Genomic DNA, 27,863 nt, shown 5'->3' on the forward strand with positions numbered 1-27,863 from the left:
AGGACCTTCCAAATCAAGGGCGCACACAGGCCAGCCCCACAGCATCATCAGCACAAATGGAGTGTGGCACTAGACGTAAAGACAGCGAGGAGTCAGTGAGTCAGGAGGCATGCAAAAGGAACCATCTCGGCTTCAAAAAATGCTTGAAACTCCAAGATTTCAATCAATGATGAAGTTAGGAAACAGAAAAAAAATTCAAGTATTTAATCGAAGACAAAAGGAGGAGTTTTGGCAAGAACCATATTTACTGTCCATTGCAAGACCACAGCACCACAGACTACGTTCTTTCAAAAAGCAACTGCTCCAGCTTTTAGCACTGACTTCATAAATGACAACCATTCTGACGGTGGGTAAGGCAAAGGATGTGAAAACAGCAGTCGGGGTGTGTCCTCCCAGGGCCCACTGGCGCCTGCCGCCTGCTGCCCCAACAGAGGACATGTGGCTGGGACTGGGGCCGAGGCTTGGCCAGCTGCTGTTCGCCAGCTCCAGGTGGCCTCTGAGGGGCACCTGCCCGCCCAGGAGGGATCTGGGGGGGCCTGGCTGTGCTCCCAGCACAGGCTGGCTGATGCTGGCAGCTCCTTTCTCAATTGAATATCTCCCCAGATTGATAAATTTATCCATGTAGTTAAACTAGAAGTACTGCGACTTGATTCCCACCCCAGAAATGCCTTATTCTGCCTGTTCTTGGTCTCCCCTGAGAGTTCCGCCCTGATCTGTTTTCTCCTCTACCATCCTAAGTTGCTGGGCAGTATGGTAATTACACTTATTTTCACATCCTTTTAGAAAAACATAGTTGCAAAAATGCCTGAATGTAAACTGGATGCAAAGTCAGACATCTACAAATAAAAAGGTTCAAAGCAGACTTTAGTTTCGTTCAGACAAGAAACATTTTTAAAAAGCATCACAGAGAGGAAGGATCGTGCAGAAGGGACAGCGGTGCTAGAATCTAGTAAATGCATGGGAAATTCTACCATAGAGTTTGTTTTCAATCCATGTGGAAGGGAGGGCTCGAGGGAGGGGGGCATTATTACAGTCCACCAGGGGGATCTCCTCCTCTGAGAGGCCATCGTCATAAAGCAGGAGTCAGATGGAGTGGACGCTGCAAGGTCCAAGTAGTCCTGGAAGAGAGAGATGGCTGGTCACCCCAGGCCATGGGTGACAACCTGACACAACTCAGGCCCCCCGCCGCCCTCAGGGCAGAGGCTCTGGCTATGTCCCCGAGAAACCAGGGCCAGGCTGCACTGAGCTCCCAGGACTCCTGCCTGGCCTGGTCCTGCTCTGAGGTCCTCATCGTTCCCCTTGGGTGTTGTCTATTCTGTCTCTTCCCCTAGAAAGTCATCTCCCTGGGGACAGAAATGTGTTCCCTCAGCATCCTATCTCCAGGGCCTGGAGTGCAGCCCTGAGGGGGATGCCACATCCAGCCATACCCAGCCTGCCCCAGAGACAGGCGCCAGGGAACCAGCCTGCTGACAAACCCTTGGGCTCTAGGGGAGCCCGCTGCAGTCACATGCCAGGACGGAGCCCTAGCATGCAGGACACTTTCCAGCTTTCCCCAGGGAACCCTGCCATCTAGAACATCACATCAGGGCTGAGAAATCTGAAATCCAACACCACTGTCAGGGTGCATAGGACGCTGCTACAGGCATGGGCTCCCCAGCATGAGGGGCCACTCGTGCCTGCTCCTTTCACTGCCCAGCTTGAATGTGCACCGAGAGGCCCAGCATTTTCCTGGCTGTTTCTCAGCACTGCTCTAGGAAGGCCAGCACCAGTGATCACTTCTGTTTAGAACAACCCTGCATTCACAGGACTTGGAGTTTTCATTTAAGCAAGAAAGTGATGTGAAGTTTTGCTACGGGGGGCCTAGGTCCTGTGAAGAAGTGACAACTCAGTAAATGTGCCAATGTTAAGACAAGGACTGTGCGTAAACCCTGTGAGGGTAGGGCTGTGCTGGTCTTGTTTATTTGCATTCCCAGCATCTGAGACAGAGTATGGGTCTCAGCAGCTGCCTGATGAATACTGGCTGAAAATGTGTGCAAACTTCAGGAACTGTATACACTTCCAGGCACACAGGCTGACTCTGGCCACACCGCTGATATGCTTTGTTTGGTCTAAGTTTGGCTCTGGGGAATTTCAATGAATTGTTAACAATAAAAACTGGGAGACAACACAAATCTCATAAACTTCAGAAGACCCGGCCCATTCCTGGCTCCTCTTCCTGCAGGCCACAGGTGCTCCAGCAAGGAACCCTTTGAAAGGGGGTGGCTCTTTGCCACAGTCTCCACTGCTCCCTAATCACTGCCCTCCCCTAGCTGGACCCCCTGAGCATCTGAATTTTGGACACTTGCTTCAACTCTACTTTCTTGTGTTCCACTGTAGAAAACCATTTTCTTTGGCTTTGGAATATTTTCTTCCCACGCTTGTCTGTAGGAAGAAACTCTTCCTAAATGTCAACAATCTTTGGTTTCTTCATGACTTGAAAAGAAGCCCAAGGGGCCTGGCCTGAGAAGGGTTCAGTCTGCTCTATGCAAACATGGGAGAGCATGACTGTCTCTCTCTCTGTACAATCCCACTGTGGCCCCACACTGGGAAATCTGAGGGTGAAAATCACTGCCCTGGGATAAGGCTGGAGTCTCTCTCTGCCACTTTCAGCTTGTGAGAATTGGCCCCAGGCACTCACTCTGCTCTTAACCATCATTTTCTCCAGGTCTTTGCTGATGTCCGCAAACACCGGCCTTTTGTCTGGCTCCTGCTTCCAGCACTGCAGCATCAGGCGGTACCTGGTGGGAAGAGCAGACAGGCCAATATGACCCAAGCAAGGCCAGGTCTTGAAAAGACAGCTCACCACAGCCACCACACCCTGCCCTGTGCCCTGGTCCCAGTGTGCTCCGTCTCCAATCTCAAAGCTGTTTCTGCATAGTGAAACTGACGTCTCTGAGCCTCACTGGGACCCAGGCCTGGCCTGTCTGTAGGATCCTGGCCTGTGGGTCACTGTGCTCATGGTGCTCAGAGCTGTGGTCCACAACTCAGTAGGCTTCCCTTCCCTCTAAGGGAGATTCATTTTTACTTCCCTTGCATAAACACTGGTAAACAGCTCACTGGATAGTATGCCTGCTCTGGCGGCTAAGTGAGAAGTGCCAGTCCTTAAAACTCTCAAGAAGGATGAATTGACTGAGGGCTTTTAGGTGTGGAGACAGACAAACAAGAACGTTTGGCAATCACATGTCTGTCCTGCACTGCCCTTGCTTCCCTGGGTGCCCAGGCACACCACAGTGCTCTAGCTGGCTGCCAGCCGGGGGTCCAGGGTGGTGATGCCTGGCTTCTCGGCCCAGCATGCCCCTTCCACGCCCCAGCCAGGTGCACATACTGTGGAATGCATGGACTATGCATCTCTGCCTCTGGGCAGCCCTTTCTCATCTGTTCTCAGCCTGGTTTCTAAGACCATCTCCCTCAAAGTCCCCCTGTCAGTGTAAAGGCTTCAACCTCTCAGGTTGCAGTCCAGGCTGCCCATGCCTGCCTCTGTACCTCCACTCAGGCACCCTTCAACACATGCCCCCTGTGCCATTCTAAATTACCAGCTCCTCCCCAAGTGTCCTGCTGGGACAGCTCTCAGCCCTGGAGTTTGTACTGCACCAGTCCCTGCTCCCACTCATTTTTGTAAGACCTGCTAGGAAGCCCCCCAGCCCCCAGTGGGGTAGGAACCCCAGTTTTTATTGCCACACCCAAGAATGGCTCTCTAACCTCTGCCCTGCCCACTCCTCACTGCCCACTTCTCCTGGCTTCTCCTGGGGCTGCTCTGGATGGGGAGGGAATGCGCACAGGTGTCCCCTCCCTTCCCAAGTGAGGCTGGGCCAAAGCTGATCCACGCTCACATCTCCTCGCTGCAGTTGTCTGGCCTCTCCATCCGGTGGCCGGTCTTCAGAAGGTTGAAGAGCCGCTCAGGAGGAATCCCAGGATAGGGGTTGCCCCCAAGGGTCACGATCTCCCACAGCAGGACACCAAAAGACCACCTGCAGAGCGTGAGCGGACAGTGAGTGGCTCCACCTGGCCCTTACAGCACCCTCTGGGGGGCCCAGATGTCCATCCCCACCACCAAGCACTTGCTGACTCTGTCGGCCCCAAGCACAGATGCTCACAGATGTCAGCCTGGATCTGGCTGCTCAGATGGATGTAGCATGGAGGTGGGGAAGGGCTGCCTCCCTGCCTGGCCCCTACTGCATGATGCTGAAGTTCCTGCCCAAGCCATTCCCATCAGAGCAGCCACACCCACAAGCGGAACATGAGGCTTGGCACTTAAAGAGGTGAGAATGCAAACCACCAGACTCAGAGTGCCTTGTATAGTTCTTTCACCATTTCTAAGTGCTTGGAAATTTTCATAAAATCTTGGAAGAAAAAAACGCTATAGCATTTTTCTATAGAAACTTTTTTCTGTAGAAAAAATTTTTTCTATAGAAATTTTTTTCTATAGAAAAAAATTTAACTGTGAAGGAAAACTTACTGTGCAATGAGAACAAAACCATATCACAAAACAGCATCACATGAGCCCATTTAGGGCAATAAAAAGCATACATGTGCACACCAGAGAGCACACCAGAGGGCCAGCAAAGGCCACTGGGTGGTGTGGTCCAGTGACATTCAGTCGCTTTTTTATGCTTTTCTCTCTCTTTTCTAACTATCCTACAGTTAGCTTATGTAACAGGAAAGCTGTTGTCCAATTGCTTACTCACAGTGCACAGTATTCTAGATGCACATGTGGGCCGTGCGCAGTGGCTCATCCCTATAATCCCAACACTTTGGGAGGCAGAGATGGGCAGATCATTTTAGGTCAGCAGTTTGAGATCAGCCTGGCCAACATGGTAAAATGCTGTCCCTATTAAAAATACAGAAACATTAGCTGGGCGTGGTGGCATACACCAGTAATCCCAGCTACTCAGAAGGCTAAGGCATGGGAATCGCTTGAACCCAGGAGGCTGAGGTTGCAGTGACCCAGGATTGAGCCATTGCCCTCCAGCCTGAGGGACAGAGTGAGACTCCATTTCAAAAAAAAAAAAAAAAAAAAAAGCACAAAAAATAACAAAAAAATGCACATGTCTGCTGATTGTAGAACACTTTAGAGGCAAGAATCTCATGTTTTAAAAGCGATCAGGTCTCGTCATTTGACCTGGAAGAAGGAGTTTTTGGCTTCCACCTTTGAGCAGTTTGGGGCACACCAACCTATACACTCACACAAGGCCATCTTCAGGTGGAGTCCCCGAGCTCCACTTGCGAGTGTGGGCAAGTCACTGGGCGCCCTGCCTGAGCCCAAAGCCCTGCTCAGGACCACAGGAGGGTAACTGCTGGGCTGGGCCTGTGAGTCACCAAGGGCCTCAGACTGAGGCATGGAGCTAGCAAGAAGAGGGGAGGCTGGGTTTTTGGCCACCTGCTATGCTCTCATGCTCCACTGGGGCTTTCAGAACCGCAGCCTGGCCTGGCCCAGCCATTTGCCTTATGAATACCTAGAGGGCTGGCACTGCAGACAGGTGCTTGGGGCCAGTTCAATTCCATGCTAAGCTTCACCGATGGGCATTGTGGCCCCACTACACGTATGAGAGTGTTTCTGTAACCCCCACTCCAGGAAGGCAACACTCACACTTACACACTTGCACATCACTTTGGGTGGTGTAAATATGATCAAAAAGGGACTCAATTGCCATCCATTTAACTGGAATCCGACCCTAAAGAGGGGATGAAAGAAAGACATTGAAGTCACTCTGATGCTTTAGGAAGCAGGGGTGAAGGAGAAGGCCAGGCTGTGTCCCTGAGCTTTCAGCAACCAGAGGAGTGCTGCAGACACTCCTGGGCACAGAGCTGGCCACATACAGCTTTGAAGGAGCCAGAACTCCATCCTGAACCTCCTTGGGCATTGCTGAGATGCTGGTGGGAGTCAGCTGCCTGCCCACAGCCACACAGGGCCAGCTTGTAACATGCCACAGACCTGCTGGTGGTACAGAGCAGTGCTTCCCTACGTGTGGGCCTGGAGCTCCTCCAGCAAGATCTCTCTTGGGGTTCTGGGGGCCAATGTATTAGGGAAACCAACATCTAGCACTTCCATGTTGGGCAGTTTGCCAGCAGCTACCACTGAAGGAGCCTTGAGGGAAGGGATTTGTCTGTGTGCCTTGGGGAAGGCTGTTTTTCCTCTCGAATTGTACTGCAGGGTGCTTTTAGTATCTCTGAACGAGCGCTCCTGCCCCCCACATCCCTCAGCAGTGCTGGAGTCTGACATAACAAATCCTTTTCAGGGTGACTTGAAAAACAGCTTCTCCACAGACAAGCCTGAAGGTGCAAGTCCATTTTTAAAATGTGTGCTTTGGGTGTAACACAACAAAGTGTCACTTCTACTTAAACACATTAGGGATTTATGTCCTTAGTGCAGTCTGGCTGTCTTGGTAGCAGTGTGTGACAGTGCAGCCTGCACACCTTATGCAGGAATGCCTTCAGCTTCTCTCCCTGGAGGACCAGTGCATCAACAGGAAGGCTCTGTCCACATCCTCCACAGGGTGGGGGCCAGTCCCAACCACTTCCCCCATAGCAGTTCTGAGATCTGCTGTCACAAGGGAAACCCCAAAAGAAACGGAACAGCTCACAACCCCTGGCAACACAAATGGCTTCTCCAGAGCCCTCAGAGCAAAGCTGAATCATAGGAAGTTGCCTTTTGTGTATGTGTTTTTTAATTCTGTTTAGAGCAGGGTCTGCTCTGAATGTCTAGGCAGCATGGCCTTTGACAGCCCCCTGAACTTGCCCCGCCTGGGCTGCCACTGGGAGGCTGCAGGAGAGGGGCTGACATGGGTGCAAAAACTAAAAGGGCCAAGGCAGTTGTCCCAGGAATAGGACCACATTGGGGAACCAGATGTCCCCAGAAGAGTGCCCACTGCCTGTTTCATAGACTTGGACAAAGCTGGGCTGCATTTCTGGATCCTGTCCAGGGGTCTCCTATGCCTCCAAACCCAGCCAAGCGTCCAAGGCCCCTGTGAACAAGCCTCACTCGTAAAGCAGTTCATTCCTTTTTGCAAAGAATGACCGCCATGCTCCTGCTTTCATTCCACCCTTCTCTGAGGAAAGAGCTATGGTCACACTGGAATGGTAACCTTCATTCTACAGAAGCCAAAGGGACTGTGCAGAAGAGGACTGTAACTGCTGCAGCACAAAGTGGCCTCTGAAAAGCCTGGTGAGGGCGTCACCTCAATGCGCTGCAGGGGAGGGGTGCCCTCGAGGCCCCAGAGGAGAAGGACAAGACAGATGCTGGGTCCCTGGGTACCCAGGGTCTGAAGGATTTGGGGTGAGGGCTAGAAAAGGCTTAGTGCTCCACAAATCTGCGATATCTTTCCTAGGTGTCTCAAGGGCGCTGCCTGACCCGTGATGCACTTGGGATCCCCAGGAGCCCTGCCTCACCCCCGGGACTGGGCACCTTGCTCCTCTTCACGTAGGAGTCCTCTTCATAAACATCTCGGGACAGCCCGAAATCAGAAATCTTCATGTTCCGCCCCTCAGCTACCAGGATGTTTCTGGCTGCCAAGTCCCAATGGACGAACTGCGAGGAAAAACAGTGTGAGCCCTCAGTGTGGCAGCGGTCACGGGCGGCCAGGTGAGACCAGCGGAGGGGTGGCGTGTGGCCCGGGGAGCGGCCTAGTGAGACCTGGGCCAGGGGCGTGGCATGGCAGGGGCGTGGCGGGTTAGAGCGTGGCATGGTGGGGGAGTGGCAGGCCAGGTTGTGGGTGGCAGGGGCGTAGTGGGTCAGGGTGTAGCCCAGCCGAGGGAGGGGCCGGCTGGGTGCACAGCCATGCGCATGCACCTTCATCTCGGCCAGGAACTGCATCCCCCGTGAGATCTGCCAGGCAAACGAGATGAGGTTGCCCATGGTGAGGGCCCGCTCGTCCGGGTGGTCCAGGGAGCTGGAGTTGCGGCTGCCTCCGCTGCCCACGCAGCCGGGCCCCACCTTTCGGCTCTCGCGGAGGAAGCCTCGAAGTGAGCCGTACTTGGCGTACGATGAGGAGAAGTGGGCCTGGGGGCAGAGAGAGGGGGCCCTGGGCATGCAGGTCAAGCAGATCCGGTTTTCCAGGAGGGAGGGGCGGGAGGCCACAGGGCCCCCAGGCCGAGTCACCTAACAAATAAGGGGGCGGGCAAATAAGGGGGCGGGCACAGCCTTGTCTGGGGGAAGCATTGCTGCGGCTCCATGGAGTGCAGAGACCTTGAAGTCCCAGCTCCCTCTTGAACCACTTGCTCTCTGCCTCCTGCTGCTCATGTGGGCGCCTCTTTCTCGAGGTGCCTGAGGCAGGCCACACTGCCCTGGGAGGCACCCCCTCCCTGCCGCTAGGACCCCATGCCTTTTTGCCTTCTGGGTCCTGCCCCAGCATTGGCAGGTTGTGCCTATGCTGCATTTACGCAGGCCTCTGCCTTTATCAGCACGTAGAGGGTGCTGATGGAGGCAGAGGCCTGCGCAAATGCAAGGGTCCCTCCCTGGCGCTGGGCTTTGCATGCAGCCTGCTCCCTGTTCGTGCCTGTCCTGCCCCAGGGACTAGCCCCCAACCCTGCTGGTGCCAACAGGAGTGCCTACTGCGTGCTCTCAGTATTTCCTTATTCCTCTCACACGCACGCCAGCAAGCCCCTGAGCACACAGTGGTTTGGAAAACCAACAAACCAGGGCAGTCTCCTGGGTCATTATCTGAGAAATGGTGACAATGCTCCTGCCATGCAGGATGGGATTGGGGTCACCTGGGGTCGCAGCACACCTAGTGCCCTGTAGTACTCAGGGTACCCGAGTATCCAGGATGGACGGTCTATTCCTAAAGCTCCCTGCCCCGCAGGCCCAGCCCGGAACTGGGTGAGGACACCTGGGATGTTATACCAGAGACCTCTGAGCAGCCCTGCAAGCTCAGGGAGTGCCGCTAGCACTGGGCTCCTCTGATGGAAAATGCTCCCTCAGTTGGTGGACTCAGCTAGACACAAGCTCCAGGCTGAGGCCTGAGCCAGGCTTCCAGGAAGAGGCAGCACAGGGAACAGGGCAGGAGCAGCCAGGGAAGGGAGAAAGAGGGAGAAGAGGGCTGCCTGGAGCCCCCAGCCTGGGTGCAGGGCTGCCCATCCCACTCTACAGCTGGCCTTACCGTCCTGGCTGCAGGCCCCATACAGTTTGATGACATGTGGGTGGTTGACCTGCTTCAGGAAGTTGAATTCTGACAGCAGGTCTCACAGCTCACTCAGGGAGGCGTTCTCTGAAATGCAGCACAGAGCAGGTTGCAAACAATCCCTCCTGAAAGCCCCTTCCATGACCACACCGGGTCAGGACAGACCGCATCACCTTGCCCAAGTTCAGACAGAGAGGCCTGCAAGGATGATGCTGCTCGAGGCTTCTCCCAGCCTTTAGTGTCAGTCAACAGGGGCCACATCTGCCCTGGGGAAGGGCAGCATCCACACAGGCAGGATCTTTCCCCAGAATGTCCCAGGGTTGGGCCACCTGTGTATGTAGCATTATGTCCTGCAGTCGCTGTCTTTAGAAGACAGTGGTCCACAGAAATCCCCCTCATTAATCCTTCTGGAAAGGTAAGGGGACTCCCCAAGGTACCCACATACCCGCTTGTGGGGAGAGGCCCTGGAGAAGGTGGAGAACCATGAGGGAGGACCCCACACACCGCGACCAGTCTCCCCGTTTCCTGTCCCCATCTGAGATGGCCAGCCTGGAGGCCAGGAGTCCCCCATGCTGCTGATGTATCCAACACACATGCATGGCAGCTGCTCATATTCCCTCAGTTACCACAGAAGACCAATGTTAGCACCTGAGATAAAGCAGTGTTACCAGTGCACTGCACACCTGACATTCTGCCTTATTCATTTTTCGAGAAAGAGAGTTATGCTCTGTAGCCCAGGTTGGAGTACAATGGGGCCATCTTGGCTCACTGCAACCTCTGCCTCCCGGGTTCAAGGGATTCTCCTGCCTCAGCCTCCTAAGTAGTTAGGACTAAAGGAGCACGCCACCACACCCGGCTAATTTTTGCATTTTTTTTTTTTTAAATAGAGATAGGGTTTCCCCATATTGGTCAGGCTGGTCTTGAACTCCTGACCTGGTGATCTGCCCACCTTGGCCTCCCAAAATGCTGAGACTACAGGCGTGAGGCACTGCGCTCAGCTTCATTCTGGCTTATTCTTAATGAAAGCATGATTCCCCAGAGAGGCTGACTGTAGAGGCATGACGGAAAGAGGACAAGGCAACCCAGGGGTGGCCTGCCCAGTACATGTGTCCTGAGGGCAGCCAGAGCTGCGCTGGAACGCCCAGCAGGTGCCTGAGCCTGAAGGTATTCCAAGAGTCAGAACACATGGCTAAGCCATCCCTCCCGGGTCAGCTGTCCCACTGCCCAGCTATGCTGTGCCACCTCCTCTGTCCTGAAGGCTTGTCTGGAAGGGAGAGGACAGCTGGGAGTTGGGGCATCAGGACCCCTTGGACCAGCTGTGGGTGGCCTGGGGCTGTGTGTGGCTGCACTGGAAATCCAAGGGTCTTCCTGTGCCCCTGGAGAGTCTGGGGTTTTACTGGCTTGGAGGTGAACCCAGTCTGAGGGGCTGGGTAGCTGTGCTGGGCAGCCCCCGACTGCTGCAAAGAATTCTCGTGTACACCAACCACTGTCCCTCACCACCATGCAGCCTGGCTGTCCACAGGGCTGGGGTCTGGCCACAGAAGAGGGGGTGGCCCAGTGCAGTCACCAGCCTCAAACATGCACGCCTCTGTGGGCAGGTGCATGTGCCCATCAAGAGATAAACTTGTGGCATGACTGGGCATGAGGGCGAGATAGGCCCGTGGGGGTCTCCTGAGATTGAGGGCCAGTCCTTACTGATGATCTCTTCACCAGGACCCCAGGAGACAATGAATGGGAAAGACTGGAGTGAGGACAGCTCTCAGCTTAAAACCAAAAGGCTTTTTGAATGTTTAGAGATTAGACCTTCAGTCGCACTGGCACAGCAGCACCTCTAGAGCCTTCCAGGGAGAGCAAAGTCCTCACTCTGCTTCTGTAGGCCCATGTGGCCCATGTGCCTGTGGTAGGGGTTCCCCAACTGCAGCCTCTCTAGAACAGCAATGGGGGTTCTTTGGGAGGTCCCATGCTGGCAAGACGGGCCTCACCCTCCCCCCAACTCTGGAGACTCCCCCAGGTGCACTATGCCTGTGCCTGGCAGGTACCTTTCAGCATCTTCACTGCCACCGTGGTGTACCCTGCTCTGCCTTTCAGACGGAAGGCTGTCACCTTGACCACTTTTCCAAATTCACCTTCTCCTAGAGTTTTTCCAAGAACCAAGTTCTTCTGAAGGAATTCCCACTTTGGATCCTCCTATGTTGGAAATGAGGGAAGGGGAAGAAGAGGGGAGAAAAGTGTGAGGATAACAGGGGAGGAAGAAGACAGGACTCCTAAAGGGGCCCCCGTGAACAAGTGCCAAAGGGCAGAGAACTGGCTGTCATCTGAGCCAGAGGTGATGCTGCCTGCCACCACCCAAGGCAGGACCCTACAGCCAGATCCCTGAGAGCTGCTATGTGACAGGTCTTCCCAGGGGAAGATAGATGTCACAGCATGGCTTGGACTCAGTACTTGACCCTGTCTGGCCCCTGGTCTACTGTCTCCCCTGACCCCCATCCCAGGACTAAATGAGCACTAGGCCCAACACCACCACCCTGCCCTCCCACCAAAGTTACATCAGGCCCACTTGGGACTGCTCTGGATGCCTTCCCAGACTTCACCTTGACCCCCAGTACTTGAACTCTGACCAGGGAAGCCAAAGCCTTCCAGGATCCAAGAACCCTCCCCTGCTATGCCAGCTCTGGGAGTCCGTCACCCCGGGTCTCCTGCTCATGGGCTTTCCTGGTCTGGCCCCATGCCCCCTGAGAACCCACAGTCAAGGTCAGTGTCTGCATTGCCATGGCTGCCCTGCTGCTGCCACCTCCACAGCTGGCACTGGAAACCCATTTACCATGCTCTAGACACTGCAGTAAGCACATAAGGGCGACATCAACCTGATCCTCTCTAAAGCAGAGGTTGAGTCATGGGTCCAAGACCTGGTCCTGATGAGTGTGACTCTGGAGCTCACTGGGGTTAGAGTGATGGTCTCTGCCAGCAGCAGCCCAGACCAGCGTGACCTTCCTGTGCAGCCTCACACAAACCCGCTGGGTTTATGAAGGACTCTGGTGGCTCATCCTAGAGCCCTGCTGTGAGGCTGACCTGTGGCCAGGCCAGGACGGGGACCACCGACTAGGAAAGCCGCTGGGGAAGTGGCAGTAGCCACACTGGGAAGGCCTCCTTGGCCTGCACCCTCACCAAGGGCTGGGTGTTGCTTGATGGAGGCTCCAGGGCTGAGGCCCCAGGCTAAGCTGTGCTGTGGGGTGTGGCCCCTCCCAGGAATCCCAGGCCACCTCCCAGCCTGAGATAGGAACTGACAGGGCCCATGGCCACTGCGTGCTCAGCTTCCTCCCTTCCACTCCAGGCTGGAGGCTCCTGCTGAGGAGGTATTCATGCCACCATAAGCTTCGTGGCTCGCTGTCCACTCACATTCTTGGCTCTGAGCCTCTGTTTCTCCTATAACTGGGCTTGGCTTCCAGTGCCCTGAACTGTAATAGTGGGGATACTGGAGGGGCAGGCAACCACCAGAAGAGGGCAGAGGCACCACACAGTGGTCCTGGCAAGGACAGGAGGCCAGGAATTGGGGCTTCAGGACCCCTTGGACCAGCTGTGGGTGGTCTGGGCTGTGAGTGGCTGCACTGGAAATCCAAGGGTCTCCCTGTGCCCTTGGAGAGTCCAAGGTGTGAGGATGACAGGGGAGGAAGAAGGCAAGACCCCTAAAGGAGCCCCCATGGACAAGTGCCAATGTGACGAGGATCTCCCTGTGCCCCTGGAGAGTCTGGGGTTCTTGCTGCAGCCTGGAGGCTCTGAGCAGCATACGCAGACCTGTCGGCCAGGCTCCCCAGAGAGGCACCCGCCTCTGACTTCAGTGCCCCTCCATTCACACTGCTGCTCCCCTGCCTGATGCTTCGGCCCTGACCACTGCCTCTTACCTGGATGGGAACAGCACCTCATCATAGTCCCACCACACAGTGCCCTGCAAAAATGGGGGCAGAACATGGGCCTTGTCTGCCCGGCATCGGCAGCCCCTCATGGGATGGCCTCTGTATCCCCAGCTGGCCTCCCTCCCTGGACGGCAGCTGGGGAGGGTACAGGGGTCTTCCCTGCCCTGCAGGGACACTCACCGGGATCTTGAAGGCGTCCACAGAGACCTGGTTCTCCATGGAGTCCAGCGAGGGCCGGCGGGTGCCAGATGAGGAGTAGCTGACCGGGAAGGCCTGGGTGGGCCGGCGGAAGGTCATCTCAGCAGAGGGGATGGGCGGCTTGTGGGCACTGCATGGCTCTCCAGCCCGCTGTGTCTGCAGCAGCAGGGAAGTGGCCGTGGAGGTGTGGGAAGGCCTGAGAACACCCCATCGAGCATGGGTACTGCCATGTACTGCCCCATCCTAGACTACTATTGCCCTCTTACAGATGGAGATAGAGGCTTAGAGAGGCTGAGCAGCCTGCCAAGGTCACACAGCAGAGGCTGTGCTCATACACCAGTTGGCACTGGAGGGCTGATGGGCGAGGTCAGAATTTTCCTCTGTTTCAAATGTCTTTGGCATTTTCTTTACGAAAATGCTAAGTGGCTCAGGACATAAACCTATATAATACCAGAAAACTCAACACCAGAAACGTGTCCCTGCACTCAGGCAGGACAGCACCCCCGAATGTGGTTGGTGTGGCTGTGCCACCCACCAGACCTGCTGACCTTAAAATGTGCTCCTGGGTGGGTCCCAACTGCATGGTCACAGGGACAGTGACTTGTCAGGCAGATAAGTTGTTTGGTGGAAGAACTGCTTTTCTGGCCTGCCCATCACAGAACTTAGGGCCAGAGGACACTGCTGCTGAGACGCCCCTGGGGCCGGGAGGTGGTGGTGGTCCCGGCCGCCCACTCACCCTGGATGTCTTCTAGCTCACAGAAGCACTTCTTCTCCTCAGGGTAGCAATTGCAGGTGCCATAGCCAGCCTTAATCCCTCGGGGCTCTCCAGGCTCATGCCCCCCGACAATGCTGCCCCCTGAGGGAAGACGTAGCCCACTTAGCCTCCTGGGGTGCCTGACCACCCCAGGCCCCCAGATTTCTAGGGCAGTGTCCCAAGGAGCCCACTCCTCAACCAATGCCAGCAAGCACAGGTCCAGGGAGGCCAGGGTCCCAGCAGCTTGGCTTAGCCAGGCAAGGCTTGGCCACAGTGTCTCCCTGAAGCCATGGGCACAGCCAGGCCCCCTCCTAACATTTCATCTGAACAAAGGACTCTGCCACCAAAACTGTGGAACCTGGTGACCTGACCCGCACATTGCAGTGTCCCTCGTCTGGTTCAGGGCTGCACTTTCCCTATCAGTGACCCTGCTGACCCTTCTCTGCTTCTGAAATCCTGTGTGCTGATTTCTGGGAACTCAGCAGGGGCCTGGACAGTCTGTGGGTCCCTGTCTCCCCACCATCCCTGACTCCGCCTGTTCCTTCCCCATGGCCAGGGTGATGCTGAAATACATAGGAGACTCAGCTTGATGCATAAAACTGACAGACATGGCGCTCTGGCTGAAGCGCATGTGGGGTCTAGGTCTCCCCTACAACCTCCTGCCTGTCCCTATGCCCTGATTAAACACTGCTTACGGAGGCAGTCCTGGGGGCAGATGTTGACGTCTTGGGTCTCCACCACATCGCAGTGGCCGTCGGGGCAGGTCTTGGTGCTGGGAGAGCAGGTGGAGAAGTTCCTGGTGATCCCTGCATAGGATGCACAGCAGGCTGTCACCCACGTGGGAGCCCCACCGCATGCCCCCACTGCCTCCCAGGGTGATCCTGCCCCTCTAGGGAGGGGCAAATGGAGGCCTGAGTAGGGAAACCATGAACACAGAGCCCTGCCAGTGGGAGCATCCCGGGAGTCATGGTTTATGGGAGAGGGGGTGTGGGAGGTTCCTCATACAAAGCCCTTACAGCAAAGAAGCCGGGACCCTCTCAGGCCTGCACAGTAAGGGGCCCTTGTGGTGGTGGGCACACCCAAGCTGGCCTCTGGCTGATGCACACAATGAGTCCCCTGCCCATACCACATCCCCTGGCCAAAGACCTCCCAGAAAAGTCCACTCTGTCCCCTGCACATTCCAACTTTGGCTCAGACCTTCCCAAGTCCAGAGTAAGCCTGGTCCAGGGACTATTCGCTGGACTCACAAGCCCTCTCCCCCAGCCCTGCACTGATGCCTACTCTCTCAGCATCGTGAGCCACATAGGGGATGAGGTGCCAGGAGCAGACCTCCCTCAGGTGTCCCCAGGGCCTACCTTTGCCGTCTCCCTGCCTCCACTCACACCTGCCGGTCAGAGAGCCCAGGCCGCCGCACTCCTCACACTCCAGCCGTCTCTTGCTGACCGCACAGGACAGGGGACAGCCCACCTCCTCGGTCATGTCTACAGGTGGCAGACAAGCAGGGTCACAGGGGACTGGCCTGTGCCCAGTGCCCAGCCAGTGCCTGAGGACAGGGAACAGCACCAGCCAAGCTGCTCTATGGGTGGAGGCCAGAAGGACCAGGGTGGCAGATCAAGGGCAGCAGATCAAGGTTCTGGGAGCAATGGTGCAGGGCAGGGGATGGGGCATCATGGTCACAAAGCGGGGGCTGCTGGGCTGGGGTAAGTACAGGAGAAAGGATGTGAGGGCAGCAAGATTCAGCCAATGGATGCCTAGTGGGACCTGTGTTTCAGGTACACAGTGAATGGCACCAATGGCAGCTGTGTCAGCGTGTTCCTAAGAGTGCATGGGTGGTCCTGGAGGTATGTCTTTCGAGAAGCTGCAAAGGTTGCATGGAACACACCTGTACCAAAAAACTGCTTGTTGTTTACCTGAAATTCAAATTTAACCAAGATCTTGTATGTTTTCTGGAAGGGGCAACCCTTTGCTGCTGGGTCACTCAGGGTGAAGCTGGTCTAAGCCTTCCCCACTCCCCAGCTAAGCCTTGCAGCTGGACTGTTTTTCTCAAAAGCCTGGAGGTCCAGGTTCTGGAAACCCCCAGGCCCCCAACCCACCCCTCCCTTGAGCAGGCACTCACATGACCCCACCACTGTGACCAGCAGCTGGGCCTGGGCCTGCCTGCAGGTCTGCTGGTCCGTGGCCACCACCAGGTACTGGAGCTCCGTACACTTGGGCCGCCGCAGGGCCTTGGTGTCATTCACGAACAGAATCCCTGAGGTGTCTGCCGCCGAGGTGACCACCCCTAGGGTGCTGCAGTTGGCGCCGGAGGCATGGAGCTCGTACTGGACATTGATGCCACTGAACACCTGGCAGTTTTCCACACAGACTTTCCCGATCTAGGGGGGCACAGTGGAACACCTTAGCCAGACAGCTGAACCGGCCTGGCCCGAGGGTAGAGGTTCCCACACAGCCTGAGTCCTGGAATGGCTCCCAGCTGGGCCTGGAGACAGCAGCCCCCCTGAGCGCCTGGTCCTCCATCCCCACAGTGCCTGCAGAAACACCTGCCTCGGCCCGGCCCTGCCCTGCCCAGCTCCACGCAGGTCACATGTCACCGACTACCCCTGTTCCTGGGAGCTGGAGGTTAAGGCAACACACAGCCTTGAAGTTCAGTTTGGAGGGAGGAAAATCCCCGGGCAGGCCCTGACTCAATCCTTCACTCCCTCTTCCTCCCTCACTCAGACACCAAGGCCACCAGAATGTCTCCCATGCTTATCCCTGGCTGCTCCTAGCTGCCCCAGCAGTTATCTGAGGACCCCTTGCTACTCTCTCAGTGCACAGGGCTTAGAGGTTCACCCTGCCCTGGTGTCCCCTGGTCGGAGCACTGCACCCCAGCCGCAGGACTCAGGAGCATGGTTGCCCAGCCCATGGAGGACTAACGGGCCTCCCTGGGACTTTGACCAGAGCCCCTGGGAGAGGGGCCTCTTTTCCTGGGGATGCCAGGCAGCCGAATTCTTTTCACCTCTCAGCAACTCTTGCTTGAAACTCTTGGGGCGAAAGCAACAAAACTTCAGTTGCTTGAAACCAAAAGTTCCACAGATGGTGAGAAGAGAGCAGGGCTGGGCTGCCCCAGGCCCACCTGTGACCACAGCAAAACCTGCCTCCTGGGCCTCCTCACTTTCCCCTTCAAAGCCAACTTCCACATTCTCATGTGAGGTTCAAAGTTGTCCAGCGTTCCTGCCCCCAATTCACAGCCTTACAACCTGGGGAGACCACAGTGAGGCTGAGGCTGGACTGGGATTCAGGTCCCTGTCGCTCCTGAGCCTGACAGAGGGCAGGTGACCCACCTCCAGCAATGCCTGCTCCTGCCCACCCCCTTTCGTGAGACCCCCGGGACCCTCTGCCTTGTTGCTCCTCTGTCCCCGATCCCTCTCCTATTAAAGGCCAAGGGGTGGTCGGGGAGCTTGGATACGTCCGAGGGTGGGCTCCTTTGTAGGCTGGACCTGGATGGCTGCCAGGAGTTGATGGGGGCACAGAATCACTCAGAAGAAATGGCAGATGGCGCTCTGAAGAGGAGGCACCGTGGGCTGCTCTGTGAGGAAGAGGGGCGTGAGAGACCATATGTGCTGCCATTTTAAGTCAATTTAAAAAGTACTTATGAGGTCTGGGTGCAGTGGCTCATACCTGTAATCCCAGCACTTTGGGAGGCTAAGGCAGGCGGATCATGAGTTCAGGAGTTTGAGACCATCCTGGCCAACATAGTGAAACCCCGTCTTTACTAAAAAAAATACAAAAAATTAGCTGGGTGTGGTGGTGGGTGCCTGTAATCCCAGGCAGAGAATCGCTTGAACCTGGGAGGCAGAGGTTGCAGTGAGCCGAGATCACACCACTGAACTCCAGCCTGGGTGACAGTGTGAAACTCCGTCTCAAAAAAATAAAGTGCTTATGAGAAGGATCCTAGAAAAAATGCCAGGATGCACAGCACTGGCACCGACAGGCAGAAAGGATCATGCCTCATCCTTTTTAATGAATATTTATTACTTTTTTTTCTTCTATTTCTAGTCGTTATTTTCCAAAGACAAATATAAATGTACGCTCTCTAGCAAACCTACTTACAGGAAGTAAAAAGGAAACTTTTCCTGCCTCCCCTAAGGGCACCAATGTGGATGGCGCTGTGATCTCTGTACACATGCAGATCCCCATCAGGGAAGAACTGCTTTGGCACAAAGGGAGTCACGTGGGACCAACATCTCTGCAAGCCACCCTCACTTAAAAACACACCAGGAAGATTCCTCCAAGTCAGCGTATATAGATTTACCCAGCATTGCTCTTGGATTGTTGAAAAAACATTTTAAAGATATCAAGAAGGGAAAGGGGAATAAAAAGAGAGGCCCAAGAAGCCTCCAGCCCTGCCCACTGTGAGCTCTCCCAGGCCTCTTCTGTACACCCAGCTGCACCTCCCAGCCCTGGGCCCAGGATTCCACCCAGGTTACTCTGTGCTGGTTGGGCCAAGAGGGGGTGTCACCTGCCTCCCTGTGCCCCCATGTTCCCTAGCCCTTCATTCTTTCCCAGACAAGCAGTGGGCATCGGCTCACCTGGGCAAATCGATGAGCCCTCCTGCTCACGGAGATGGAGGTACTGGGCAGGTGCAGGCTGATGGGCAGCACTGACACGTTGAAGTGGAGCAGGAGGACGCCCGCCCCTGGGCCCTGGAAGTCCGAGTCATTGACCAGCACGGCCAGCTGCATGGTGCGGTTCTCCGAGATGGAGAGGTTCCGGTTGAGAACCAGCCCTGCAGGTGGGAGTGCAACAATGACCATCGAGCTTCTCTGGCCGCTCCCCCATGGTCACGCCTCTTCCCAGAGAGAGTCCTGAAAATACACTGGTGCAAGCATGCACTTTCACGCGTACAGTGCCACGTGACAGGCCTGGGGCTGGTCCTAAGTTAGCACCAATGTTCAAATGTCAGTCGGCATTTGCTAAGTTGAAAGCCCAGGGAACCCTTCTCAGTTTGAGGCAGCCTGCGTGGGTGTGCATGTGCATGCATTGTATGGGGTGTGTGTACAATACGCTTGTGTGGTATGCATGTGTGTGGCATGTATGTGTGTGATATGCATTTATGTGGTGTTTGTGCATAGGGTATTTATGCGTGTGTGTATGTGGTGTTTGTCTATAGAGTCATAAACTATAAGTAAAATCCTAAACCCCCAAACCAACTAAATAGATCCCCTCTTGGCCAAGGGGACACCAGAAAAACCTTAAAAACAGAATTCTGGGTCATGACAGGAAGGGAGAGTGGACTTGCCTTATTAGGCCCTCTTCTTTCTGGAGTTTGGACACAACTGACCAGCATTAATGTTAAAACAGAGATCATAAGACTGACAGAATGGACTCTTTGTGGCAATAAGATACCAAATTATAAACAGGACCTAAGGTCATGCCAAGCAAGGGTTAAGTCACACCTTACAAACCATAACATTGGTTTTCTTACTTGAGACAGTCTCGCTCTGTTGTCTCTCACTGCAGCCTTGACCTCTCAGGCTCCAGCCATCCTCCCACCTCAGCCTCCGAGGCTCCTGTAATCCAGTAATGTGACACCATGCCTGGCTAATTTTTTGTATTTTTTTTTGTAGAGACAGGGTTTCACCCTGTTGTCCAGGCTGGTCTTGAACTCCTGGACTTAAACAATCCAACCATCTCAGTCTCCCCAAAATGCTGGGATTGCAGGCGTGAGCCACCACACCCAGCCCATAAAATCTTGTTAAACCATTTTTTCCCTGCCAGGTATACTGCGGTTTACTTTCCATCCTGACCCTGTATAGCATCATGGGATACATCACAGGCCTCCTTAACACATTCCTTTGTACTGACCTGAAGTCTTTAGGCAAAGCTTAACTCTTTCAGCCTGCTGTAAATTAAAGAATCTCTGCATCTACCTGTAACCTGTAAGCCCCTGCTTCAAGATACCATTCTTTTTGGGCCAAACCAATGTATACCCTCCATGTGCTGATTTACATCCTTGCCGGTAACTCCTGTCTCCCTAAAATGTATAAAAGCAAACTGTAACCCCATCACCTTGGATCTGGGGATGACTTACTCAAGGCTTCTTGGGTTTGTGTTTTCTCCAGGCTGTGGTCACTCATCTTGGCTCAGAATAAACCTCTTTAAAATATTTTTCAGAGTTTCATTTTTTTGGGTAACAGGGTGTGTGTGTGGGGGGAGGGTAAGATGGGAGGTAAAGGTCTGCATTGCCAAGGTCGTGGTGTTAGAGCCCTCCAGACAGCTCCCCCAGAATATGGTAGAACTCCCTTCCACAGCAGGAGCCTCCAGCAGACCCAATGACTCCACAGGCCGAGCCCTGGAAGTTACGCTGTCTGTGTTCCTGCTGCGTGCTGCTGCTGCAGTTCTCAGGTGGTGGAAGCAATGCCGGGAGGGGCGCTCTGGCACACAGGGTGTTCAGTGCCAGGGCAGGGCAAGGAGGCTGTCTCCCCTCCAACAGGCAGGACCTCCAAAGGCTTGGTGGGGTGGGGAGGACTGAGGAATGAACGGGACCAGGCCATGCAGAAAGGGGCGAAGGACCTGTGGCCTGGGGCTCCCCCAGACACAGACCCCAAGTGCAGGTGGTTTATTTGGAAGGCAATCCCAGGAGAAATTGGCAGGAGCTGGGGGAGGGAGGCAGGAAGCAAGGCCGCCACTGAAAGGTGCCCCGCCAGCAGGTGAGCATGGTGGCACATGGAAGGAGGCAGGACAACGGGCTCAGAAGCCCTGACCTGATTCAGGGGTGCACCTGTACACCAGCCTGTTAGCAGAGAGCTACTGAGGCCACAGCAACAATCTCTAAGCATTTGGGCCACCTTAGGGGCAGCGACAGTGCCAGGGGCTGGAGGAAAGCCTCAGGTGACATGTGTGTTTGCAATCGGTGGTGAGCCCTGGTGAGGTTAGCACGGGGATGTGGTGGGGCCCTGCCAGGGTTGGCTGTGTGGCAGCTCAGGGAGAGAGGACCCATGGTGAAAGCCCCACTGGTGGCTGGAGGGCAGGCCTGGCAGAGACACAGGAAGTGCTGGGCAGAGGTTGGAGGGGAAGTGGCCTGGGTCGCAGAAGGCCATGCCAGGAGTGCATGTGTGTGGTGTGCTGCTTGCCCAAGAAAAGCGAGCACGTCATTTTCTGGGGGCCCAGCCAGGCTGTGTCACCGGCTCCGCTTACTATAGTCGTGCACGGTCGCCCGCACGAAGCTGCCGTTAGCCTGGACCAAGGTCTCGTTGGGCCAGTGTTCCACCCGGAAGGCCTGCTGGGCCCAGGTATCCCTGGGGAGCAGCATGCTTTTGTACCGTCTCACCATGCTCCCCCGATGTATGCTCCCCCGATGCAGGCACCATGTCCACATCAAAGACATGCAGTGTGGCCATCACGGTGTCCTGCAGGATGCAGAGGGCGTTGGTCAGTGCAGGCAAGAGGGGCTCCTCAGACTCCCCAAAACCAGAGACCTTAGGACACTGCTCATCCCACTGAGCCCACAGGTGGACCAGGTGTGTTGTCAGGGCCGGGTCTGGGGACAGTCTGACCTAAGTTCAACTACCCATGGGGGTCACTAGCCAGCCTGGCCCAGTTACCTTCCCTGGGCCACTGAGCCTCATCTGTTTCACAGGTGTAATACAGACCTCTCATAAGGAGAATTACAGCACATGGCCAGGCACCTGGCTGGCAGGTCCCACCCACATCCCCAGAGAGCAAAATGAGCATCCCCACTCTCCCCTGAGGAAGTTGGGCCCCACAGGGTGAAGGTCAGGTCAAGGTCACACAGGAACAGACAGCAGAGCCCAGATACAAGCCCAGGTGTACATCAGAGTGCTCTGCTCCAAGCATCTTCCTACAGCAGGCTGGAGGGGGTTTTGAAGAAAGCCACTGGCCACCTTCGGGATGGCTCTGTCCACCAGGTCTCTATCACCCCAAGGCTGCCCAGGGAGGCTCACACAGCCTTTACTCACAAGGTATCCTTTTGGCCAGACCTCTTTTCCCTGCCAAACCTGAACGTGGTGTGCCCAGAGAAGCGGGACAAGGCAACGCACTATCCCACGGCCACTATCCCACGCCCACTCTCCCATGGCCAGGAGGGCTGGGCTGGCTGCAGGAAGGCTTGAAGCCCAGCAGGTGGCGGTAGCGCTCCACCAGGGCCGGCCAGAGAGGGGCGAGGCGGGCTGCACCGGGCGGCACCGGGGGTGATCCACCTTCGCGTCCCCCTCCAATCCTCGGCTCCACTCTTCGTCACTCAAGGGCCCTCCGGTCAGGGGCTGACTGCTGGTGGGAGGGAGTGCCCTCCAGGAAGATGCTCACTGCCCGGGCAGCTCGCCGCGCCCGCCTGCAGCGGCACAAGTGTGCCCCACACAGCCTCCCTCGGGCCTCGTCCTGGTCAGTCCCAGGCTGGGCACCCAGGGGTCCTGGCCCCCTGAGGCAAGGCCCAGCTGGGAGCTAGAAGCACTGCCCGTTCCCCTCCCGCTAAGAGAGGAGACGCCGACGAAGACAAAGGACAAATGAACGTGCGAATGGTCGGCCACATGGTTGAGTGGCTACAAGGACACTAAACAGACCGAGAAACGAACTGCGGCCGGAGACAGACACTGAATACACTATAGCGCTCGCGGACAAGCACCTCCTTCTGCTTGAACTCCAACAAGGCACTGGTGGTGTCGCTCCACCTCCTCGCGCGCACAAGCCCACAAGGGGAGTGCAGCGCTCCCAGCCCAAGTTTGCAGCGATGACTGTATTTTTACCTGCCGTGTCCTGCTGCAGCTGCGCCCTCACTCGTGCTGGTGGGGAAGAGCCAGAAGTAGATACCCTGATCACCCGGTAGGGCCTGGGGCACCCCTCCGCCCACCTGGCCTCGATCTCAAGTGGGCTTGTGTGGGGAAGGGTGGCTCAGCTCAGCTCAGGCTGCAGGCCTAGAGAGCCAGCTACCGGCCTTGGCTGCTTTTAAAAAAAAGTTAAGATTTTTTTTTTTCCAATTCTGGAAGCAATGTGTTTTCATTTTAGAGAACGTGAGAAATAAAGCCATGATTCTACCACTTTAAAACAAACATGGCAAGATCAGAAAATCGAATACCACATGTTCTTACTGAGAGGCGGGTGTTGAACCATGAGAACACACGGACACAGGAAGGGGAGCATCACACACTGGGGTCTGTTGCGGGGTGGGGGGGACTAGGGGAAGGACAGCAGGGGATAGGGAGGCTGGGGAGGGATAACATGGGGAGAAATGCCAGATATAGGTGACGGGGGGATGGAGGCGCAAACCACATTGCCATGTATGTACCTATGCAACAATCCTGCATGTTCTGCACATGTACCCCAGAACCTAAAGTGCAATACATATATATATCTCACACATATAAACATGGTGGACATCTGGCGTATGATGTGTCATTAATGCATGATTTTCCACTGCCTAGTGTGCATCTCTGCTCTACACCTCCTTGTTCAATGCGTCGCCATGCTGGTCATCCTATGTGTGCAGAAGGCGGGATGTAGAGGCGAAAGCGCATGCTCCGCGCCCTGCACGGTGGCTCGGCTCCTGCTCTACATTGCCCTGTGAGGCAAGGCCAGGAACCACAACACACTCTTCAACGAGCCTGTCCTTGGATCTGTCCTCCAGAAATAATCCAAAAAGAGGTCATGATGAAGGCGGAAGGCCACCACTGAAGACCCCACAGCCAACCTCAAGGAGGCAGGGGCAACTCCACAGACCTCCCAGTCAGAACCATGCCTTGCACATGAATTACACGTGTGGGAAATGCTTATCATATAATGCTTTCCTCTGTTGAGTGTGATTACAAAGAAATCCCATTAAACTAAATTTAATAACATAATTTTTAGTGAAAAAGGGCAGCATACAAAAAACCAGTTGCTTCATCAACCATCTGGTTCAAAGACATCTATCCCTGTCCCAGAGAATGAAAGGAATCTGGGGAAGCATGAGTGATGACTTTTCTACCTTTACTGAGATTTAATATTCTTGCCATGTTTGTGTGATAAAGCTAATGTGAACGTAGGACACACTTGCCAGACGTGCAGCCTCTGTGACCTGGTTGAGCCCCATTTCCTGACTTTCAGATGGTCGAATGGGGCCTCCTTGCACCTGCTCAGCTGCCTTCTCCCCTCTCCGCTGGCATCCAGCTCCTCCCACACCCTGGTTGGGTTGGCTGTCCTTGCTGCTGCTCTATGGGCCCCCCCTACACCCCACATCCAATCCATGAGGGAGTCCTGCTGGGTCTTCCATCTAGGCATCCCCACAGCTGCCTGCTTCTAGCCACACACCGGCTTCCACCTGCATCTGGGCATCATCACAGCCCACATCTTCCCATTCAGAGGTTTCTCCTGTAGCCTTCTGATGGTCTCCCAGCTTTGCCCCTGAATCTTCCCACCCCAAACCATCCCTAACACAGCAGTCTGACTAATCCTTTAAAAACTAAGTCAGGTCCTGCCATCACTCCCTCCCTCCAAAGTCTTCCATAGTTCCCCATGTTCCTCAGGAGAGAGCCCTGAAAGCCACTCCCATACCTGCCCCCACCCCAGGAACTATTCTGCCCTATCGGTCTCAGCTCTTCCCTGTGGCTCAGTGCACTCCAGGCACATGAGAGTCACACTGCAGCGCCCTCCAAGGGGCTAAGCCTGAATATCTGGCACCCTCCCACCTTTGCTCGGCTAGCCCCTGCCCTGACTACCCAATTTACAATGGAAGAATGGAGGTCTCCTCCTCCGCTCCCCTCTTCTTGGTTTCCTCCCCAGCTAGCTCCTTCCAGAAGCCACCCAATTTACTTGGCATGCTTGGACGCTATGACTGCCCCACAAAATGAGAGCTGCAGGCAGGCAAGATTCCAGCCTGTTGTGTTCACTGTTACACCTTTAGCTGCTAGAACAGTACCTGGCTCCTGGCAGGCATGCAAGAGGTATTTCCAGAATACTGAATGAACTGATGGCACGGCTGTGAAGAATAAACCAGATGGCTTGTGTCAAGGGCTCACAGAACAAGCCCAGCAGCAGCAGGCACTGAGCGGCAGCACCACAATGTCGGCACTCACCCTCCAGGAGCCTGTAGGCCACGCTGATGTTGGGGCACAAGAACTGCACAGGCAGCAGGCGGAACTGGTGGAAGGTGCCTGGGGCCAGTTCTCACGAATACAGAAGGAGAGGCTTTTCTCTGGGAAGCAGAGCTCCCAGGGCTTGAGGGAGCTGCAGGCTGGAAAGGAGGTGTTGAAAAAGGAGAAGTACACTCGGGCACAGCCTGGCCACTGGCACTCGTCCTCACAAAGGGACGTGGGCGACAGGAAGACTTTGAAGTAGACGGTGAACACCCGGAAGCCTCCAGCTGCAGAGAGAGAAGTCAGGCCTGTGGGGGCATCAGCCACACCTGCCAGGCAGTCGGGAATGGGGAGGAGGTAGGAGCTCCAGGCCTGGTGCAAAACCTGGTCCCCACCAAGGTCCACAAGGCTCAGCCTGGTGCTCCAGCTCCACCTGCTACCTCCTTGCCTCTGCTGCAGGGCCCTGCAGCCCAGAGCACCAGTGCCCCACAGGCCTAGCTCTCATCATTCAGTTCTCAGCTTAGAGGCCCCTCCTAAGGGAGGTGTGCTGAGCACTGGGTTGAAGTCTCCCCGACTCTGCTGTTGGCAACTTTTCCAGTAAGTGGTGACCAGTGCCCCACCTGCCACACCCTCCCCAAGGAGGTTTGGAGTGGTCACAGACAGACTTCCTCAATGCCTAGAGGGGGCATGTCCCGCAAGTTCCACCACCGAGGTGCCAAAGGGATTTCCACTGTACTGCGAGGGCTTTCCCAGCTTCCAACTCAGCTGGAGGTGGGCAGCTGCTCCTCAGAGCTGCTCTTCCCATATTCTTTGGCATTCTCTGCTTTTTGCTAGCCTGTCCATCACTGCTCCAATCCTCTGTTGTAACTAATTCTTTACACAAACTTTCACTGTTCAAATCACCCTGTGGTTTCTTCCTTGACAGAACCTGGCCATGTATGAAGCCTCTCCCCGCTTTGGAGGGCTCAGGCCTCCTAGGAATCTCAGGCCCAGGGCAAATTCCATGCTGGCCCCACCCAGGGACTCCCATTTCTCAAGCTCCACCCTGAGGGCTCAGGTTGAAGAGAACAGCAACTAAGTGCATAGAACCAAGACTCATCTCAGATGCTGCCTCCTCCAGGAACTGCCTGGGCTACCCTGGAGGGAGCTGCCCACCCAAGCCCCCTCCCTGTCCTGCACCGGGCTGTCCCTGGCAGACGGGCCGGGATGCCTGCTCTGCACTCATGGCCCGAGGCTTGCCTCTCACCAGCAGACAGGGCTTAGGGTGGTTGCGGGGGCTGCACAAGCCATGGCCCTGGAGGGGTGGCAGGAGGTGGGAGCTACCTGGGGCAGCATCACTGTTCCCTGTCACAGGCACCCTGCTTTCCCCCACCCTTCCCAGCTCCAATGTCATGTGTGGTCATGACTCTAGCACTGACTGTTCCACTTTCCTCCCTGGACACCTGGGACAGACACGAGTCCCTGCCACAAGCTGGCTCTGATAAGAAGTCAGGCTTTCCTTAGGAACTGCCGCTTTTCCAGAGAGTTGCAGGTCATTTGGTAAGTCAAAACTTTGGAATTTTTTCAGCCCCACTTACTCCCTCTCTCAAAATCTCCTAATCATTTTTAGCACCACTGGAAGCATTCAGGTCTGACAGAAGCGTGTACCCAGATTCCTGTGTGTCTCCAAACCCCCACAGCCTCAGGAAGCCCCAGGGTCACTGGCAGCCCTGAAACTTGTCCTGGCTTCTCTCCAGGCTGGACACAGAGGCAGGCCAGCCTCAACTCACCCCTGACACCCTCCACACCCTCCAGGCTGGACACAGAGGCAGGCCAGCCTCACCTCACCCCTGACACCCTCCACACCCTCCAGGCTGGACACAGAGGCAGGCCAGCCTCACCTCACTCCTGACACCCTCCACACCCTCCAGGCTGGACACAGAGGCAGGCCAGGCTCACCTCACCCCTGACGCCCTCCACACCCTCCAGGCTGGACACAGAGGCAGGCCAGCCTCATCTCACCCCTGATGCCCTCCACACCCTCCAGGCTGGACACAGAGGCAGGCCAGCCTCATCTCACCCCTGATGCCCTCCACACCCTCCAGGCTGGACACAGAGGCAGGCTAGCCTCACCTCAACCCAGATACCCTCCACACCAGGGGTGGTAGGGAAGCCACCCCGAGCCTCAGTGTCAGCGGTTGTGATGAGGGTGGTTTGAGGAAGGGGTGGGGTGGGGTGTGGGGATGGGAGTGGGGGCAGCTCCCTTACTGCAGACACTGAGCTTCTCCCAGGTTCTCTGGTCCAGGCTCCAGTTAAGGTAGAGGAGGCCGGTGTCCTACTGGATGCGGATCCAGTTGTTCTCGTGCAGCCGCATGTGGCATGTGCCATAGAGGTGCCGGCCCAGGCGGAAACTGGGCACTTCCCCAGGAGTGTCCCGCAGGGCATGGACATACAGCAAGGGCATGCCGGCCGGCTGATCCACATACAGCTTCTCCCAGTAAGCATCCCTTGAGAAGTAGAGGCCCAGTGCCACTGTGGGAAGTAGGGAAGTGAGTGAGGGATGGTGAGGATAAGGCTTCGTCAAGGACAAAAAAAAATCATTGGTTTAAAATTCCTGTCTTAGCAGGAGTTTTTCATCTCCGGTTCTGAGAACATGAACACTCAATTATTTGTGTAGTTACACACTGCCTAGAAAAGGATTGCTTTAAAATAGAGAAAGGAAAGAAGACAGGGGAGGCAGTAGCCACAGTGGCAAGCCTGTTCTCAATCACCCAGGCCGGAAGGGCACCTGAACCACACAGGCTTCTCAACAGGTCAC

General features: G+C 55.6%; 1 protein-coding gene and 1 pseudogene across 1 annotated transcript in view; both read right to left on the minus strand.

Moving 5' to 3' along the window:
- Positions 1-846: 846 nt before the first annotated feature.
- The window catches only part of LOC105734317 (proto-oncogene tyrosine-protein kinase receptor Ret), a 54,134-nt gene continuing 27,117 nt past the window's right edge, over positions 847-27,863 (minus strand). The window contains 17 exon segments of the mRNA XM_064370084.1: positions 847-1,082; positions 1,085-1,118; positions 2,678-2,777; positions 3,870-4,007; positions 5,641-5,711; positions 7,442-7,564; positions 7,826-8,018; positions 8,020-8,035; positions 9,135-9,242; positions 11,195-11,342; positions 13,247-13,369; positions 14,002-14,120; positions 14,714-14,824; positions 15,374-15,499; positions 25,067-25,153; positions 25,156-25,353; positions 27,314-27,577. Coding sequence (XP_064226154.1) covers positions 940-1,082; positions 1,085-1,118; positions 2,678-2,777; positions 3,870-4,007; positions 5,641-5,711; positions 7,442-7,564; positions 7,826-8,018; positions 8,020-8,035; positions 9,135-9,242; positions 11,195-11,342; positions 13,247-13,369; positions 14,002-14,120; positions 14,714-14,824; positions 15,374-15,499; positions 25,067-25,153; positions 25,156-25,353; positions 27,314-27,577 — 2,102 coding nt within the window. The 3' untranslated portion in view covers positions 847-939.
- The window catches only part of LOC135271964 (proto-oncogene tyrosine-protein kinase receptor Ret-like), a 39,391-nt pseudogene continuing 27,833 nt past the window's right edge, over positions 16,306-27,863 (minus strand).

This window comes from Aotus nancymaae, unplaced genomic scaffold (assembly GCF_030222135.1).
Source record: "Aotus nancymaae isolate 86718 unplaced genomic scaffold, 86718_ANA_hifiasm-v0.15.2.pri h1tg000099l, whole genome shotgun sequence".
Taxonomy (NCBI): Eukaryota; Metazoa; Chordata; class Mammalia; order Primates; family Aotidae; genus Aotus; species Aotus nancymaae.